Source organism: Octopus bimaculoides, chromosome 6 (genome assembly GCF_046866305.1).
Source record: "Octopus bimaculoides isolate indiv1 chromosome 6, ASM4686630v1, whole genome shotgun sequence".
Classification (NCBI taxonomy): Eukaryota; Metazoa; Mollusca; class Cephalopoda; order Octopoda; family Octopodidae; genus Octopus; species Octopus bimaculoides.
In genome coordinates, this window is record NC_142933.1 from 113632661 (window position 1) to 113653539 (window position 20879).

At 38.6% G+C, this 20879-nt stretch overlaps 1 protein-coding gene across 2 annotated transcripts in view; it reads left to right on the forward strand.

The window, feature by feature from the left end:
- Positions 1–1410: 1410 nt before the first annotated feature.
- The window catches only part of LOC106867451 (meiosis-specific nuclear structural protein 1), a 39803-nt gene continuing 20334 nt past the window's right edge, over positions 1411–20879 (forward strand). Inside the window, exons 1-5 of one of the 2 annotated variants that reach the window (XM_014912330.3) lie at positions 1411–1578; positions 8065–8271; positions 13554–13681; positions 17076–17178; positions 20170–20399. In XM_014912330.3, the coding sequence (XP_014767816.2) occupies positions 8107–8271; positions 13554–13681; positions 17076–17178; positions 20170–20399 (626 nt within the window). In that variant the 5' untranslated portion in view covers positions 1411–1578; positions 8065–8106. Of the gene's footprint in view, positions 1579–6083; positions 6219–8064; positions 8272–13553; positions 13682–17075; positions 17179–20169; positions 20400–20879 lie in introns of those variants that run through there. The other variant, XM_014912329.3, reaches the window with a different exon arrangement.

The window sequence follows — 20879 nt, forward strand, 5'->3', positions numbered from 1 at the left end:
TGAACACCGAGGAAATGAAAAGACAAATATTCAACATTCCTCCCCCTTATGATCATTGTTGTAATTTGGTATTTTATGACTATATTTTCTTTTAATATTTGTATTGTTAAGTTTATGAGGCAAACCATTTTCATAAGTTCTCAACAGTAGAAGACGATTGGGGTGGACGTTAGAGTCGGCTCTCGAGTTTGCTTTAAATTTGTATAGGAAAACAGCGTACTTGACAGAGGAAGGGAGTGACATATACGTCGACATAACTGGTCAATATAATCGTAGTGTTTTAAAACATATTTAACCAAGTTTCTCCAGTGGCCGTGGCCTCTGGCTATACAGCGCTTACACAGATTAAAACTATATTAATCATGGAATAAACAGATCAATAATTTCGAATTCGTTATAAAAATGCTAATTGAATGCAAAACATTCCAAGTAAAAACTAGGGAATGTATTACATTTTGATTTGAGACAATTTTGAAATTCTCTGCCTCTCTCTCTCTCTCTCTCGCTCACACACACATTACATACATACATAGATAAAAAAAAATTGAAAATACACATCATAAGCAGTTATTCAAAAACGTCATCGTGTTATTATCTACCGATGAAACCTGATGTAACCAAGACTAATGAGATCCTTTGGCAGAATCCATAACGTGGTAGAATAATATGAAAGAGTACTGGTGGGATGTCCTAGTGAAAACATCTATAAAATACAAACAATACACCAGATATCATGATCTGAGACAGAGAAGTGAAACGTACAGTAGTAGGAATTTAGTTGCCCAGTGGATGTCAACATAAAGCTAAAGATCCACGAAAAAGGAAACAACTGGACTATTGAGAAATTTACAGCTACTCGGATTACAAGTTCAGATTCTTATGGGGACTGGATTGATGTCCTGCCTCTGGCCAACTTTGGAGGTCCACTCAGTCTATATGAGCTCCACATCTCCATTGCTCTCAGAGTGGGAGCTGACATCTGTAGGGGACTGAGATGTTGCTGTGGTAGACCACTCGATCTCACAGGTCTTCACAGTCTGTCTTGCTACCTAAATGCTGGTCATTTTGCTTGTCACATCAAGCTAAACTTAATCATTAAGAGGGCCCTGGCTCAGATCAATACCCCCTCAGTTCTGGAGCAGACGGGATTATCCAAGAAGTGACGGAAAAATACCAGATGGTCTTACCCTCTGCCCTCTGGGTAAGTGGGTGCCCCATCTGGGATGCCACAGTCTCTGACTCTTTTGCTCCCTCCCACATCCTGGATGCTGCAATAAGTGGGAGGGTCACTGCTTCCATAGCCAAATGGAACAAAACCCTGAAGTATCGGGACCTGGCAGCGAACTATCTTTTCCAGCCTGTGGCATTTGAGATGTTTGGAGGGACTGGACTACTAACAGCACCGTTTTTGTCATCGTTGGCAACTTACCTCACTGAGGTGACAGGTGATGCCTATGAAGGTGCTTGGTTTTTCCAATGCCTTAGTTTCACCATTGCCTGTGATAATGCCGTGAGCATGCTGGCTTCCTTCAGTAGGTTCTGTTGAACCTTGTGGTGTGTGACCAACCGAAGCACTTGGTACTGCTTTCATGTTTTTTCTTACCTTTTTGCCCCTTTCTTGTCTTGTTTTTCTTTTGCAAAATATATTCCTGTTCATGTTTTGTTGCATAGAACATTCGGAAATTTGGATTTTGTTAATCTTACCGTTAAATTATTTGTATTCGTTTTCTTTTCATGAAAATTAACTGTAAACAATTAAAATTAAATAAATGCTTACATATATAAAAGAAAGTTCAGATTCATACCCATAATTATTGAGGCACTAGAATAAGTAACAAAATGCCTCAGTGGCAATCTTAAGAAATTGGGATTTTCAAAACCTGAAAGGAGAAAGCTAATTAGATTAGAGATGCAAGCCATCAATGAAGTGGTCAAAATATATAAAACTTGCCATAAGTTTAGCATTTAAGTATATATACACATGTTTAGACTTGCAACTATATACAGGAGAATACATACATAAAACAAAACAAATATGTGCATACACTGACTCCAAACATTGCCCACATTCACACAAACATGCAGTAATACGTTGTTGATTTTAAAATTTCAATAAAGGAACCTTAGATCTAAGTTAGAAACCAGCACTTTATCCATTGACAAGAAATCTAGAAATCGAAGTTAATAATAACACATATACATTATGCCTCACATGCATGCATACATACATACTCAACAAAAAAGTTCCAAGAGACAAGCAAAAATGTAGATTATGTCATATTTTTGTGGAAAACATCACACATATGATTAGCAGCTGCCCAAAAATGTCATCAAGGTACTACCTCCCTATGTGAAAACAATATACAACACCATTTAAAAAAAAGACTGTCCTGGAATAAATATGGAGAGTCCCAGTTATTGAATAAGTACACAAAAATCAGCACAAGGAATTGTGGTGGAACATTCCCATCAAAGCATCTGTCAAATGTAAGCATAACAGGTCTGATATTGTTGTTTAGGATGAACAAGAAAGAGCATGTACCATCATAAGATCTTTTCTGTTTGGCTGCCAAGATTTCAAAAATCAAAGTTTATTGAAAATTTTAAAATTAGGTACGTTAATGTTATTTTACAAGCTGAAATACTGGAGCTATAGCAGTTTAAAGTTTGATCATTTTCGCTTAGTTTAATGCAATAAACAGCACATTACAAATTAAACATTTCTCAAAATAAGAAACTTATAGCACAAACTTAAAAGATTTATCCAAGAACAAAATGGCACATTACAAATTATATATTTTTAAAAACAAACATCTCAACAATCCTCCCAAGACCACCAACTTTAATTGGATGATAGGCAGAACCTCCACACATACTTTCCTAACATAGTTGTTATAATCAATAGCTGTGCAATGGTTTATCCCCACTTCTTCACCACAAAACCATACTGAAGTCAATTCCTTAACCCATGAGGAAAACACTATAGTCCTACAGTCTCACTGGCACAAACTCTATGCATCCTTGATACAAGCATCGCCAAGATATATTCCCACCACATTTTCTTGTGCTCTTAAAATGCTTCTTCATGTTGCATAATTTTCTTTTGAGTATAGCACCCTTTTCTTGCAAGTACGAAACCACATCCCCTTCTGGTGCATGATTTAATGCCTATTTGGCTGCTTTTTTTAGCACATTCGACAACCACCTCAATGACTGGAATATTAATCAACATGTGCTTTCTCAAGAGTTCTCATGTTTGGCTTGTTTCTATGGAAGCAGGCATGAATGTGTCTGCGGCTTACGATTGGCTAAAATTACCCAAAATTTTCAGAATTTAATAGCTAATAACTCTTTATTGATTTATGGCAAAAATGATTTTCATGGCATTCAGCATATAAAAGTATATCATTATACTGAATATGAAATTAATTCTAACAGAAATTGAAGATTCAAAATTGGAAGCCAAACAGAAAAGATCCATTAGCTGTCCTGCTGATGTGAATATCTCTTTGAAAATCAAAGAGAAAGAATATGACTGGAAAACTGCTTCAAAACCTCCAGCTTCTATATCCAGATTACAAGTTGAGGGAACCCATGGAAGAGGTAGGCCCAGGAAGATCTGGGCTGAGGTGGTGAGGCAAGACCTTCGTACATTGGGCCTCACCGAGGCGATGACTACTGACCGAGACCTTTGGAAATGTGCTGTACGTGAGAAGACCCGGCAAGCCAAGTAAGATCGTTGCCAGTGCCCCTGGACTGGCTCTTGTGTGGGTGGCACATAAGATGCACCATTTTGAGCGTGGCCATTGCCAGTACCGCCTGACTGGCCTCCGTAGGATTTTCGAGCGAGATTGTTGCCAGTGCCCCTGGACTGGCTTGTGCGGGTGGCACATAAAAGACACCATTTCGAGCGTGGCCGTTGCCAGTACCGCCTGACTGGCCTTCGTGCAGGTGACACGTAAAAGCACCTACTACACTCTGTGAGTGGTTGGCGTTAGGAAGGGCATCCAGCTGTAGAAACTCTGGCAAATTTAGATTGGAGCCTGGTGTAGCCATCCGGTTTCACCAGTCCTCAGTCAAGTCGTCCAACCCATGCCAGCATGGAAAGCGGACGTTAAACGACGATGATGATGAAGTTTACATTTATACTAATGATAAGTATAGTTTGTAAGTAAATGCCTCTTCTTGATGTCATGTGAAGTTGTTCTCTGTACCATTTCATAACTACAATGATCTGTGAGACATTCTTTTGTAGGAATAAAATGTGAAGATCGTGCGGGTGTTACAGAAAAGGCCGATCTTTGGTAAAGATCCCCGAAGACACTTTTTACGGAAAAGGCCGATATTTCGGACTCGTATCGAAAGATCGCCAATTTTTGTTATTCAAAATTTGGTTAATGTTTACAATATTCCCTGGAAACAAAATAAAAAAATATATATGTAGTACAACGGATGTAAAAAAAATGTGTAGGAAATGAATTTGAAAACAATGCATGAAAAGCAACGGGGTGGGGAGGACTTCGGAAAATTTACAAGATCCGAGTTTTTCCCTTAACTTTTAGGGAAATGTTTTTTTGAAATGAAATTTTATATAAATACCTTTCAACCTGCATAGATTATGACTATAAAGAAATTTGTGGGAAAATCTTTTCCAAGGTGTGGGGAGAGGCCTTCGGAAAATTCATAAGATCCGAGTTTTTCACCCATAATTTAGTGACAGTTTATCGTGGATAGCGGGTATAAATTCAAATTTGAAATATTTCTCAGAATATGGACGAACTTTTTTTTACTTGCACAACTCATTTTATGTATTTTTGAATCGAGATAACTACAGATATCTGCGCCACCAACTTTGGATGATCATAACTTTCAGAAAAATGGATATTTTTAATGAAATTGTCTACGAATATGTGTTATATCATGTAGATTCAGCCAAGAGGCCATAGTACCCCACTCTACTTCCATCCCTTCAATGAACTGAAATATTTGGTAGATAAGATTAAGGTACCTGGGTGTGTCACTGGGCTTCGTCAGAGAGTTTAGAAAGTTCATAAGGTTAAGTTATAAATATAAATACAAACATATATACACACTTTTACATATACATACATCATCATCATCATTTAATGTACACTTTCCATGCTAGCATGGGTTGGGCGATTTGACTGGGGACTGGTGAACCAGATGGCTACACCAGACTCCAATTTGATCTGGCAGAGTTTCTACAGCTGGATGCCCTTCCTAATGCCAACCACTCCGAGAGTGTAGTGGGTGCTTTTTACATGCCACCAGCACGAGGGTCAGTCAGGCAGTACTGGCAATGGCCACGCTCACATGGTGTGTTTTTTTACGTGCCACCTGCAGAGGAGTCAGTCCAATGTTTTGTTCACATGCCACCGGCACAAGTGCCAGTAAGACGAAGCTGGAAACGATCGCACACAAATAGTGCTTTTTACGTCCCATTGTGTTGACGTGCCATTTTCTCTCATTAATAAAACTGTCGGAATTTTTACAGACACGGGTCTGCTAGTATGATGTAATGCTCTTCTCACTTTAACACAAATTAATAACAACCTCTCCGTAATTGCTCAAACTGTAAGAAACAGTAGCCAAATTTCACTGTACCATCTTACATGTGAACCAGAGTACCTTGGAGTTAGGAAAAGGTTGGGAAGGCCACGGTTGGATTACTTTACGTTATAAGTTTGCTCAATCTGGATTGACGAGCTAAGCAACAACTTTAATTTATATTCTTTTATTTCCTTATTAGCTTCGGTCATGGAACTATGCTCAGTTGGGGCACTAAACCTTGGTATTTACTTTCTCGTTCTATCTTTTACCAATTGACAAACACTGTTCGTTTTGACAGGCGGTGTTGTGTGAAATTGGGGAAGGTGGAAATCTAGGATTTAGATTCTAAACAAATGCAAAAAATTTAATGTTATTTTTCGCGATGCTGACCAGCAATAATTTTCTGGAGTCCGAAGTTTTTCATATATTTTGCCTCTCCTCAACAGTAATTTTTGCATGACGGTCCAGTGCCAGAAGAGCTGTTGTTATTGGTCACTAACAATCATGTGATAGCCTCTTCCTAGTAACGGTTGCTAGGTTCATCTCATCAACCATGTCAAACTGTGCTAAACTTACGCGTCTCGTAGTAAAGTTTCTATAATTTGTTGACTTATCTCTGACTAGACACACACACACATTATATCATGGTAAGTTAAATGTCTAAGTCTACTATTTCCTTAACGTTTGGAGGGTTCTGTAAGTTCATCTTACTCTATATTGATTGTGCTCGTTGAATTCATCGAAAGTCAGTTAGCAACGAATTAACTTTCGTGAAAAATGCGGGAGAAACAAATCAAATGACTAAGTTTAACGATACAATAGTGTTTCAAATTTATAATGCTAATATTGGTAATATATATTTGACATGTACATTAACAACATAATTTAAGTGGGGTTACCAGTTCAGTGTCGGTTCTAACTCTCAACTTTTTGTACAACAGCTTATTGTTGTTGGCACTCCGTCGCTTACGACGTCGAGGGTTCCAGTTGATCCGATCAACGGAACAGCCTGCTCGAGAAATTAACGTGCAAGTGGCTGAGCACTCCACAGACACGTGTACCCTTAACGTAGTTCTCGAGGATATTCAGCGTGACACAGTGTGACAAGGCTGACCCTTTGAATTACAGGCACAACAGAAACAGGAAGTAAGAGGGAGAGAAAGTTGTGGGGGAAGAGTACAGCAGGGTTCGCCACCATCCCCTGCCAGAGCCTCGTGGAGCTTTAGGTGTTTTCGCTCAATAAACACTCACAACGCCCGGTCTGGGAATCGAAACCGCGAGTCCGCTGCCCTAGCTTAACTGTCTTTAATTTGGACAATGCATTTTCAAATAGCCATCAGGAATAAAATGGAATTTCAAAATATTTTTCTTTACAGTAGCCTCGCTATCTCAGGTGGTCATGTCGCAAGCGTGCTGGTTTGCTTCGTTAGGTTCCGTTGAACCTTGTGGTGTGTGTGCGACTAATTTGGTGCTTGCATTAGTGTTATTTTCTTTTCACAACTTCTTTTACTTTTTATTATCTTTCTTTTGTACAATATATGTATCGTCCTTCACCTCATTTACATAGTGTTATATATGTATTAATCTTTATAAAAATAAAGACCACAGTGCTGGTTAATGCTATAATAATAATAAAAAAAAAACAAATATTCAAATGTTTATATAGCTACGGTGAAAAAAAAATTATAAGTTGCCTCGCTCTCAATTTAATAATAAAATCAGGCGAAAGTAAAGAATATACACCCTGGGTGGTTACGGTTAGTTTTAGGGTTAGGGTTTTTTTGAAAAAAAGAAAAAAGAAAGGGTAATGTTTACATATTGACCCGAAATGACCCTCCCCCCCAGTACTGGAATGGGTGTAAAACAATGTGTAGAAAACAAATATGAAAAAAAAAAATTGCGAAAGGGGAGAGGACTTCGGAAAATTCACAAGATCCGAGTTTTTCCCTCATAACTTTTAGGAAAATGGGGTTTTTTTCAATGAAATTTTATAGAAATACCTTTCAAACGGCATACATTACGATTATAAAGTAATTTGTGGGGAAAATCTTTTCCAAAGGGTAGAAGTCCCCTCCCCACCCCCAGGGTCGTCAGCGCACATTTTTTTTTATATTCGTTTTCCACACACTTGTTAACACTCACCAGGCTGGTTAATTTTTGTTTTTTGTTCCCGAGTGAGGATCTTTATATTAACCAGGTTTTCGTTACGCCAAAAATGGGTGGTGTTCGTATTCTTTACCTCTGCCATAAAATCCTTTATATTTGGGATATAGGAACAAACATATTTTGGGGATGGGCGGGGAGTTGAAGAAAAGAATCTATTTTGAGTATGGGGACAAGTTGAGGTTTATGGGTAAGTGTTGATTTTATGATTTGGTAGTTTAAAAATAATAATTTTAAACTATGTAAATGTAGCCATTGATTTCTCAGTTGCTTTCAAGGGATTTAAAGTCATCTTTTGTTTTTTGTTTTTATTCTCTGATATTTTTTCAGAAGAAACTTCAGCAGCAGCAGACAGAGAAGAGAATTGCTCTTATGTGCAGACAGGATGGAATACGAGAAAACACAATTAAACAGTTAAAAGAAGAGAATTTGCACAAGTTTTGTAACAAATTAGAAAACTTAGCTGATGAAAAAAGATTTAATCGTCGGCTTGCCCTTGAGGCAAAAGAAAGAGAATTAGAAGAAAATCTTGAATACGTAAGATTTTGTTGCTATATTTTAATTAAGATTATGATTGGTGTTAGCATTAACAGCAGGGCATTTAAAAGATATACTTATTTTTATTTGTCTTGAGAAATACATTCGTTTTTGTTACTCTTACATTGCAAAGAATATAATGATGATGATCATCATCATCATCGTTTAACGTCCGCTTTCCATGTTAGCATGGGTTGGACGATTTGACTGAGGACTGGTGAAACCGGATGGCAACATCAGGCTCCAATCTAATTTGGCAGAGTTTCTACAGCTGGATGCCCTTCCTAACGCCAACCACTCAGAGAGTGTAATGGGTGCTTTTACGTGTCACCCGCACGAAAACGGCCATGCTCGAAATGGCGTCTTTTATGTGCCACCCGCACAAGCCAGTCCAGAGGCACTGGCAATGATCTCACTCGAAAATCCTACGGGAGCCAGTCAGGCGATACTGGCAATGGCCACGCTCGAAATGGTGCATCTCATGTGCCACCCGCACAAGAGCCAGTCCAGGGGCACTGGCAACGATCTTACTTGGCTTGCCGGGTCTTCTCACACACAGCACATTTCCAAAGGTCTCGGTCAGTAGTCATCGCCTCGGTGAGGCCCAATGTACGAAGGTCTTGCCTCACCACCTCAGCCCAGGTCTTCCTGGGCCTACCTCTTCCACGGGTTCCCTCAACTGTTAGGGCGTGGCACTTTTTCACGCAGCTATCCTCATCCATTCTCACCACATGTCCATACCAGCGCAATCGTCTCTCTTGCACACCACAACTGATGCTTCTAATGTTCAGCTTTTCTCTCAAGATACTTACACTCTGACGGGTATTCACATTGACAATGATGATAATAGAATTTTGATAGGCACGCAACTCTTCATGATTTATGGAAAATGTTAAAGAAAAATTGATACTGGTATATTTGCTATTTTTTAATATTTTCTAGTTTTGTATAGTTGCTTCTATCTAAATCTGTCAATAAATGGTCGCTATGTCTTTTATGATGGAATAGCAGATATGACAGAATTGAAATAATTAATTATGGCACTTTAGGGTCAAAGTTCGAAATTCGTTGGGATAAATTTGAGGTTAAGTTAATGAAGACCAGTCGTGTAGAGAGATTAATGAAATTCATTATTAGAACTGTATGGCCTCGTGAAAGTGCAAGTATTAGCTACTTTGGACTGTGATTGAAGAGCTTGTGGGGGTTTAGTTTGACCCTGCCTGAGATTTGAAACCAAATCCACTGGCTTGTTGCTTGTCAAAACGAGCAGGAAATACTTCACACTAGATGATTGATGAGGAAACACTCCACCCCCTAGGATCTGTACTGGTCAAGGAAAGGTCAGTCCTTTGTTTAAGGTTTGACCTACATTACTGACCATAGCCTCTATAACAGAGAGAATTTCTATCTCTTCCTCTTATGTGTCAGCTATGACCAAGGAGCAACACTAGCTCTTTTGTATCAGCCAGACCAAGGAGCAACACCCGCTTCTTCAGCAACCTTAACCAAGAGTAGCACTTCCTTTTGCCATTTGCTCGACATGCAAAGAGAGGCTTTTGGCCATAAGAAAGGTGATGCCGTCTTTATCCTTTCTTCCTTTCTAGTCAGCACCATGACTACCTTACTCTTTCCCTCTCTACTGACAGACAATCTTTTTCTACATATCAACTACTTACCAGCGAGTCATCCTTGTCGTCCCTATCGCTAGAATTGCTACTGTCTCTTTTACAACTTGTCGGGTAAACGAATAAATATATGTAAATAACATTTCTTCCTTCTTGGAGTTAATTCTTTGATGTACACTGGTTACTCCTACACGAGAACCTTGAAGCATTACATCTATATGCCACATACAGTAGTGGGCTACATCATATCGAATTGATATGGCACACTGCATCTAGCCTGCTACAAGCTGTTCAGGCTGAAATGGACTCACTATCACAATACAAATGGTACCTAATGACAATTGCCTTATAGCTTCCAACCAACTTGTAGACAGACATGAAGTTCATCATATGAATGTGATCATGCAGCTAATGGAAAGAATCATGTAGCTTTTTGCTAATGTGAAGAATTGCATAGCCTTCTGCTAATGTAAAGAATCAGAGCTTTCTGCTAATATGTGCATTAGCCTTATGCTAATGATACAATCTCATTATTATATATGGTTTTGTATTTTATAATATGATTGTCTAATTCTTATTAAAATTACAAATGGAATACAAACCTCTTGCATTCCATAATGACTTTAATCCAAAAGTTAATATCTTGTAACTCTTTGGCTTTTCAGCTAATGTCATTAAAATAGGGATTTCTTATTGCTACACTAGCCTCACTTTAAAGAGAAGAGTACGCTGATTATTAACTGTGAACTATTTCTGTTTTTTTCATCAAACTGTATATTGAGAAAAAGATAATTTTTTTTTCTTAAATGATCTAAGTTTAAATTCCAACTTCTTAAAGAAGTTAGAATTCAGTGCTATGTTTATATGTTGGCCTTTCTTTTTTTTTTTTCTTTTTTACTAAAAAATCAGGCCTCTTAGCATTTTTTATTGGAGTTAAGATTACATGATCTGCAATTATTTCTCTCAATAATATGTAATAGAGAAGCATATTTCTATACAAGAAATATGGCTGTTTTGTTGTCTGTCACATTACATGTTTACTTTTTATAGTGTGTATTCTGCATGGAGAACTCTAAAAAAAGATGTGCACCATAAATTGGTTGCTATTTAGCATTTTACTAAGACAACCATCATATAGCTATACAATCCCAAATTGATGTACAATATAAGCGTCTGCAAGACTTATGAATTGCTTTCAAGCATTTAATTGACTATCAATGTGTTAGTGTAGATTTACTCCACAACACAAGCTAACAACATTATAGATAACATCACTTTCACAATTATCAGAGACAGTACTTCTTCAGCTAAAATTAGAGCCAATAATTCAACTTCAACTGTTATCACTCAAACACCAACACCTCAACACCATTACAATTATCATTATCTCAACAACAGTAACCTCTTCCAATTCAGTTACTACTAATAACACTATCAGTTTAGGGCTTATGTATATCTTATATCTTACAAGGCTGTGTATCTCTTCTTCAAGGTGAAAACCTAGACTAAGAAGACCAATAGATGGCTATCTACATGAAAAAGCCAAACAAAAGTTGCAAATGTTTTATTGTACATGGAAGAGTCAGTGTACAGCAAAATTATTTATACACAAGAGCCAGTCCAGCGGCACTGGCAATGACCTCGCTCAAATGTTTTTTCATGTGCCACCGGCACAAGTGCCAGTAAGGCAACGCTGGTAACGATCACGCTCAAATGGTACTATTTACGTGCCACTGGCACGGAAGCCAGACAGCTGCTCTGGCAATGATCACGCTCAGACGGTGCTCTTAGCGCTCCACTGGCACAGGTGCCAGTCATCGAATTTGGTTCAATCATGGTTTCGATTTCACTTGCCCCAACAGGTCTTCGCAAGCCGAGTTTAGTGTCCAATGAAGGAGAGGTTGGCATGGGTGCCAGTTGTCGAATTTGGATCGATTTCATTTGCCTCAACAGGTCTTCACAAACAGAGTTTGATATACCAATCATTTTATGTGTTTACAACAGCATCCACAGTGAAGATTTTCTTGTCAAAATATTTTCACAATGGATCCAGACCTCTTGAGGAAGGACAACCCTTTTTTTTTTTTGTCCTTTCAAGCCTTTTGATTTTCATTGAACTGGTCAGGAGAGGTCTTGGAATTCACGCAAACAATTGCAGGCCTAAATCACAGTGAATGGTATTTCTTACTGTCTTGGCATGAACTTTCTTATCAATTGCTAGTTTCCTCATGAATGTGATTGGGTCCTTTGGAATTTTTGATTTGAGGGCCTTCACAAATGCTGGATCTTGCTGTTTATTGGCTCCTCCAGTGCCTTGCTTCTTCTGAATGCCTCTGATGTTAGCCAAACGATTCCTGACATTGTAAACTGTGATTAATCACACATTAACCAACTCAGAAATTTGCTTGATGTTAATTCCTGTGTGGAGCAAATGAGCAATGTGTAGCGGGCTGGATGAAAGATGTGATATCAGGCCGATGTGATGTAGCCCTCTACCAAATGTAGTGTGTATATGTAATGCTTGAAAGTTCTCACCTTGGGGTAACCAGTAAACATCGAAGATTTAACACCAAGAAGGAAGAAATATCATTTACATATATTTATTTGTTTGCCTGACAGGTAGTTAAAGAGACTAGCAGTTCTTGTGATAATGACAACAACGTTGGCTCGCTGGTTAGTAGTTGATAGTGCAGAAAAAGGTTGTCTGTCAGTAGAGAGGGGAAGATTAGTGGCATTGCTTTTCTTGCGGCCACGGAAAATGCTGCTCTTGACCATAGCTGATGCATAAGAGCATATTTCTTGTTGGTCTGGCTGACACAAAAGAGGAAGAGATAAGAACTGTTCTCTGTTATAAAGACTATGGTCAATAATGTAGGTCATTGACCCTAAACAAAGGACTGACCTTTCTTTGACCAGCACAGTTCCTAGGGCATCGAGTGTTTCCTAATCAATCATCTAGTGTGGAGAGAATTTCTGGTTTGTTTTGACAAGAAACAAGCGGGCGGATTTGGTTTCAAAACTCAGGCAGGGTCAAGCTAGATTCTTACAAATATGTTGTCTTTTTACTACTTGATTTGACATAGTTGGACTTATACCTGAATGAAATTGTTACTTTGAGGCCTAATGCTGAAGATAAAAAAAATTTGTTATAACAGACCATTGCTACATAAAAAAATATGGTTTACAAAAACTTCAAAGTTACTTCCCCACCCTGTATGCAAGTCTGCAACCTCTGTACTCTTGTTGCTTTCAAACAGTAAACCTAAGTCCAGTACAGCTATTGTGTATGCTGTCATCAGAATCACAGTGCTGTAATGATACCATTAGGTTTCTTCACCTGTGCTCTAACCCCTCTACAAATCCACTACCTTGGACTGCAACTTTATTGAGTCCAAAGGAATGAAAAGAATGTAGAATTAGAGCTCAATGTGCAGAGAGTCAGAGTATATACAACAAGGATTTTACCTGATACTCTTGTGACTTTGTCATCTTAACACAACTAATACCATCATAGTTGCTATGACCAAAACAGCTTCAACCATCACAATGATTACAGCTCCTACTGAATCAATGCAACTAGCACTATCAACACACATTTTCCTTAGCTGAAACGTCAGTAGAACAGGACATAATCATATACTTATTACATTCTCGTAGAAAACACAGCTGCGCCATCAGCTGAAGCAGCAAGAACAACAAGCTGAGAGCCTTGCAAAAGAATTAAAGAGACGAAATGATGAAGTTTTCCGTGATGAGAAGTTGCGTCAGCAGATCAGACAAAACAGGTAATGTTTAGAATTGAGTCTTTGATTTCTGTGTGTTAGATATTTATTATTAGTAATAATGGAACATATGTAAGTAACACTCTATGTAACCAATAAGCTAACAACTTAGCAAGGTTGTTGTAAGAGCATTGTAAGAGCATTGGATAGAACAGCTCATAATATTCGGTTCAACATTGACTTTGTCTTTCATCCTTTCAAGGATTAATAAGAAAAAAGTACCAGGGTAATTGATTGGCAAAACTTGTAAGGAGTCAGAAATGTTGGCTTGCGGTAGCTATCTTCTGGTTCTTTTTGTTTGTGGAGAACAGTGACTTGTATATATATATATATATATATATATATATATATATATAAGTTAAAAGAACAATAACAAAAAAACAACAAAGTGAGGACGTGATACGGATAGTGTTATTGGACGCTCAGGAAAGGAAAGAGAGAGTGTATGATGTTTCGGGCATAGCCCTTCGTCGGAAAGATGGAAAGTTCGGAGAATGGAAGAACGGAGAACGAGGAAAATGGTACCGATGCCCACGAGGTTACATTGTGAAAAGACCGGAAGAGGAGGTGGTGGGGGAAAAGTTCTTTCTAAGACAGGAGAGTGAAAAAGGGAGATGAATATCTGTGCGTGTGCGAGAGTCTGCGAGTGTGTGTGTGATAACAGAACGTGTGTGTGCGTATGTATGTGTGTGCGTGTGTGTGTGTGTATATATACATAGCAGCACATTTACTTACTTAATTTAACATTGACATATTTATATCTATATTTGCAGCTGCAGTAACACTTATATTTACAATACTTACCTTACTCTCACCCCAAGTAGAGGCAACAATTTTATGATGATAGGTTAAAAGTGAGAGCAACTGTTATGCCATGTCTGGTATCAAACAATCACAGAAACCTTCATTTCAGGTGCTGAATACCCTCTCTCCTTCCCATGCTCCCTCCCACAGCCCTTTCCCAGTTTTCAGAGTTGGAACTGTCAATGTAGGCACATTGAAAGGTATGTCTAGGGAGATTGTTGAGATGATGATTGAATGTTGATATATGTTGCATTCAAGAAGTAAGATGGAGAGGAGCTTCAGCCAGGTTCCTAACAGGCAAAACTCATAGGTATAAAATCTTCTGGGAAGGTAACAATGACAATGTGGGTGGTGTGGGTATACTTCATGCAGAGAAATGGGAGAATAAGGTCATAGAGGTAGTCAGAGTGTACAATAGAGTACTTGAGCTCAGGTTAGTTTTACAGAATAGTATAGCAACAATTATCTCTGCCTACACCCCACAAGCAGGCCTACCAAATGAAGTAAAGTACCACTTTTCTGATGTTCTTCTGCAGGCTACCTCAAAGACAAGTGTCAATGATCTCATCTTCATGGCTGGGGATTGCAATGGACATGTCGGGCAACAGCTCAGTATCTTCTATGGTATTCATGGGGGCCATGAAATTGAACAAAGGGAGGACAAGGCTACTGGAGTTCTGTGATGCCAATAACCTATTGATCTGCAACACTAACTTTAAGAAGCCAGCCACCTGATAACCTAACAATCAGGTGACTCTGCTACCCAGATTGATTTCATTCTCACCAGACAGTAGGATGCATGGCTGCTCTTAAATGCAAAGACTCTCTCTGATGAAGAATGTAGCCCCCAGCATAAACTAGTCATTAGCAATTTTAGACTCCAGGCCAGAATGATGCCAAGAAGCAGACCGATCTGGAAAAGAAGGAGTTGGAAGCTTAAGGACCCTTCATATGGTCAGAGATTTAGAGACATTCTAATTGAGAAATTTGATGAGAGGGAGGAACAACTACAAACTTATGATATACAGGGCAACTGGGAATTCCTGAGGGACAGCTTGCTGAGTGCCACAAACCAAATTTGTGGCTGGTGCAAAGTCCCTTCTAGATCTGGGGTAACGTGGTAGTGGTGGAACAATGCTATAGACAGGGCCATTAGAGCAAAGAAACAGACCTGGAAGTAGCTAGAAGGGAAGCCAGGAGACAGGTACATTTACCCAAGCAAGAAGCATATTGGAAGATGATTGCCAGTGCTTTAAGGCATGAGGATTTCAGATTGCATGACAATGTGTCAGAGAAAATTGTGATTTTGTAGAAGAGAAGTGCATTTGCATGGATGATGGTTCACTTGCAGTTAGTGACTCTGCAAAGAAAGAGACTTGGAACTGCCGCTGAGAAAGGCTGCTAAATGTAGAGAATACATGGGAGAAGAGTAGTTTGCCTCATGTGGACCCAACAGAGGAACCAGCTGTCCGAATCGACAGTTGCTTGATAGATAAATTAAGGATATGAAGACAGAGAAAGACCCTGACCCATCAGGAATCACTGTTGAGGTTCTTAAAATATCTGGCAGAGTGAGATATAGCCTAGTCACCCTCATAGTTTATCAGGTTGTCCATGAGGCAGTCATACCCAGTGACAGGTGTAGTAGTTACAGAGGTATCAAATTGCAGAATGAGGTCAGAGTTACAGAGAGGGTCATTGGTCAACAAATTAGAGAGTTAGCCTAGAAGTGATGCAATTTGGTTTTGTGCTAAGGAGAAACACTACTGATGCTGTCTCCTTAGTAAGGTGACTACGGGAGAAGCATTTAGCAGAAAATAAACCTCTGTACTTGGCTTTTGTTGACATGGAAAACGCCTTTCACAGTGTCCCCTGCTCCTTTATCTGGTGGTCAATGTGGAAGCTAGTTAGTGATGAGTGGTTGGTGAGAGCTATCCAAGCTATGTACAGGAGCTATGGTACAAAACACTTACCCTGTGTGTTGCACTGTGGGATTGAACCTCAGACTAAATGATGGGAAGTATACTTCTTACTCTCACAGCCTTCTCTATTTCTTAATTCATAGAAATAAATATCTTGTTAAAATAACTCTGCTCGCCACTCTCCAAGTTAGCATGTGTGTCATGCTCTGTTGAGCAGAGTCATCACTAAAAAATGCTATTAGTACTAGTAAGGTAGCAAGCTGGCAGAATCGTGAGCTGAACAAAGTGCTTTGTGGGCATTTCTTCCACCATTGTGTTCTAAGTTAAAATTTCATGAAGAGTTTGCCTTTCATCCTTTTGGGGATGATAAAAAAAAAGTACCACCTGAGCATTGAGAGGTAATGTAATCAACTAGCCCTCTCCCTCAAAATTTCTAGCCTTGTTCCTGTGGGAGAAAGGATTATTATTACTGAGAGAAATGCTGCCCTCTGGGCAGTTTTCAGCTTGTTACTACTTATTATATTAGCAGAAAAATAAATTCTAAAACTTGTATATGTGTCTGCTTATGCATAAGAGTGTGTGTGTTTGTGTGCATAAAAGCCTGTATACATATCTAGTGAAGTTATTAAATATATTATCGGTGAATCAAATATTCATTGCTTCCATTACAGCCTAGAAATTCGAGAGCTTGAAGAGAAATTAAGGCTGGGTTATTTAAATAAAGTGCGTGCTGCTCAAATAGCAGAGAAGCTGGCTAATGAATTTGACTCTCAGGTTAGTGTAATTTCCTTCTACATTTTCATAAGATTTTCAATCATAAGTTCATTGCCTCTGCTGCTATTGTTGAAGTATAGCTCTAGTGGTTCCTGACTAAAAACACTTATAGTTAGTTGAATGATGAAGTTGAGCCTCCAGAGCCAACACTGCTCTAAATTTAGTGTGGCTTTTGTGGTAACTGCAGCAACAATAATTTCCATTTCTGTATGGGCTCTGCAGATCAATAGAATATTTGCCATAGTTGGTAATTGAATCCAAAGGAAAGATTAGTAAAAAGCACTTCGTCCACTCAGTGGAGTGGTTGGTGTTAGGAAGGGCATCTTCTCCAATTTTCATTTAATTCTGACTTGAAATTTCTCTCAACAAGAAGTTTTGGATTTCATTATTTTGTTATCATCATCATTAGCGTCTGTTTTTCATGCTAGCATGGGTTAGACAGTTTGACTGGAACTGGTAAGCCAGAGAGATGTACCAGGCTCCAGTTGTGTGTTTTGGCTTGGTTTTTATGGCTGGATGCTCTTCCTAACACCAACTCTCCGTAGAGTGTACCAGGTGTCTGTTATGTGTCACCATCACTGGCTGCAAGTATGATTTCACTTAGCTTGACATATCTTCTCAAGCACAGCAACTTTCCAAAAGTCTCGGTCATTTGTCATTACCTCCATAAGATTCAACATCTGAAGATCATATTTCACCACATCTTCCCTGGGTCTGCCTCTTCCACAGGTTTTCTCCACAGTTAAAGGTGGCTGTTCACACAGGCATCATACAATCTACCTTTCACTCTGAGGGAGATTCCCTTTGTTACCAACAAATATAGTAGCTCTCTAAAGTTTGTCTAGCCTGTTCTTCTTCTATTAGCTATGCTCTGATTTCATGTCACCCTGGGTCTGGTGGGAACCACAAATTCTTCTCAGTGGCTCTCAGTAAGTTTTGCCATAAGAACTTACAGTTATCCCCTCTGTGATATGCCTGTAACTCCTCCCCCTTCTTGTTAAATGCTTCTGTTAGGACATCTCTAAATCTCTGACTATTTAAAGGATCCTTAAGCTTCCAGGTCTTTCTTTTCCAGACTGGTCTACTTCTTGAAATCTTTTTAGCCTGTAGTCTGAAGTTGCTAATCACTAAATTATGCTGAGGGGTACATTTTTCACCAGGGATGGTCTTTGCATGTTCCAGCAATCATGCATGTTTCTTGCTCTCTGGTAAGAATGTCATCAATCTGTCTAGCTTGGCCACCAGACTTAGGTCATCAAGTGACTGGCAGGTTTCCTGGAGTTGAGGGAGAAGGAGAATGGCATTCTGCATCTGAAAGGAAGGTTTCAGCAAGTGTTTGTCAACTTATAACTGGACAAGGAGAATACAAACTATATCAATCTCATCGGCCTCAAGGTTGGTGGTGGCTGTGGAAATTATTTGTACTGTTAGTTTCTCCTGACTAACTTAATATCCATAATTATTATTGTTGTTATATAGTCCCAAGGCAGCCCTGGTCATCAACATCTGTTTGATTGCTATAGTACTGATTTATAGTATATTTGTAGTTGGAAGTGATGTTTCCCAACCCTATTCACCTGATATGTGTTAAGGGCATGAGATTGATCAAATTATATTCTGTCTGGAACCATACCACATGCACTAGGATACTGTATTTTGTCACAAAACGGAATTGTGAGTGTGGGCTTGTAACATTGCTGTGTGGTAAAGTGGGGTAAAGAGAGAAGTGTTTGCTGCATTTTCAATTGTTCCGTTACTGTCCTATGCAACGTTAATGTTAGTTTCTGCCTCATAGCTGCAACTTATCTCAACATTACCAATATATGTTGGCCACAAGAATTGTTCTATTGGTAGAATTAACTTCTTCCATCTAGCACATTCATGAGTTCAACAAGCTTATCATATATATATATATATATATATATATATGTGCGAGTAAAAATAAATACAAATAAATACAAAAAAGGGGTTTTGTATGATTGTGTATAGAGGAATATATTATTTTGTTTAAAAGAGTTCCAACACTGTCTTTTTTTATGTTTTATTTATATTCCTGCAAAACCAATGTGGGATATAGAATATGGAATATACAATATATAATATAATATACAATATATAATATAAAATAAAAATGGATGGTACAATGAAATAAAGTATTGAATGTCTTATTGAATATATGGAATATGTCTTATTGAATAGATGAAATATTGAGTGTTCAATATAAAGGATTAAATATATAAAGGCGAATACGTATTTTCTATACCTTGTGGTATTTCATCAATATATATATATATTGCATTGAGCTTCTGGACCATATATTTTACTCAACATTGTCATAGTTCATCTAGTTGATGTAAAGAGGTACATGATCACCCCTGCATATAATCTCCAGTAGACTAGTATCCTGTCTTGTAGAGATTTATTTCACCATCATTTTTTTATGTCTTTTTTTTTTCTTTTCATGTTTGCATTGGTTAGTCAAGTCTTCCCTAGTACGGCATTTCTCAAAACTTGTCGAAGCCCTTTATTGTCTCTTTTCTGAGGTGAAATCAAATTTAAACATCAGTCTTTAAAGCCCTCCTTGGGACTTAGAAATCATTAGTTTGGCAATGCAGCTAGTAGGACTTACTGGACAATAGTTGACAGGTGTTGTGCAGTCACCCTTTTTGAACAGTGGAATGACACTAACAGTTTTCCACTGCTTCGGAGCAGCACCATTGTTAAGACAGAACTGAAAGAAGAGTGAAAGCTGAAGAAAATACCCACCACGTTTGAGAAGCAGGTACGTAACACCATCAAGACCAGGAGAGGCATAGTTGTGTTTATTCTTATGATATGGCAGTGATTGTTGCTTATGCCACTGCGTTCTTCTTTAAAGAAACATTTCTTATGGTTGGATCGCAATAATGTTTGCATAAAACTTTAAACTTAGTGTATCATTGCACTCTCATGATTTTTGTCCTAATTAACTCTATTTTTGTATTTCTCTAGAAAGCTGATAACTTGTTGGTGCAGGAGATGCGAGACAACCTGAAGCGTGCTGAAGAAGATGATCAGATGAAAGAAGAACAGCGCATACTGGAGAAACGACTCTACCAGGAGCAGTTGGATCAGCAGATGGAAGAACAAAAGGAGAAGAAACGACTCATGTATGAGGAGTTTTTGAAAGAGAAGCTTATGATTGATGAAATTGTGCGCAAGATTCACGAAGAAGACCAAAAGTAAGAACACTTCTACTCCCTCTCTCTCTTTCTGTTGGACAATTTGGTCCAACTCAAAGACTGAAATAACTTGGTTTGTTGATGTGATGTCAACAATAAAAAGACAAATGTTTCTTTAAGTTAGTCAAAGGAAGCGGGTAATGGTTTGGCCATAATCTTTGCAAGTCTTCACAGAATGTTGAAATTGATGCAGTTGATGTTCAACTGAGTTGGAGTGTAGTAGAAAAGAAGGTGGCTTGATGTTGAAGGCGGTGAGCTGGCAGAAACGTTAGCACGCCGGGCGAAATGCTTAACGGTATTTTGTCTGCCGCTATGTTCTGAGTTCAAATTCCGCCGAGGTCGATTTTGCCTTTCATCCTTTCGGGGTCGATTAAATAAGTACCAGTTACGCACTGGGGTCGATATAATCGACTTAACCCGTTTGTCTGTCTTTGTTTGTCCCCTCTGTGTGTAGCCCCCTGTGGGCAGTAAAGAAATAAG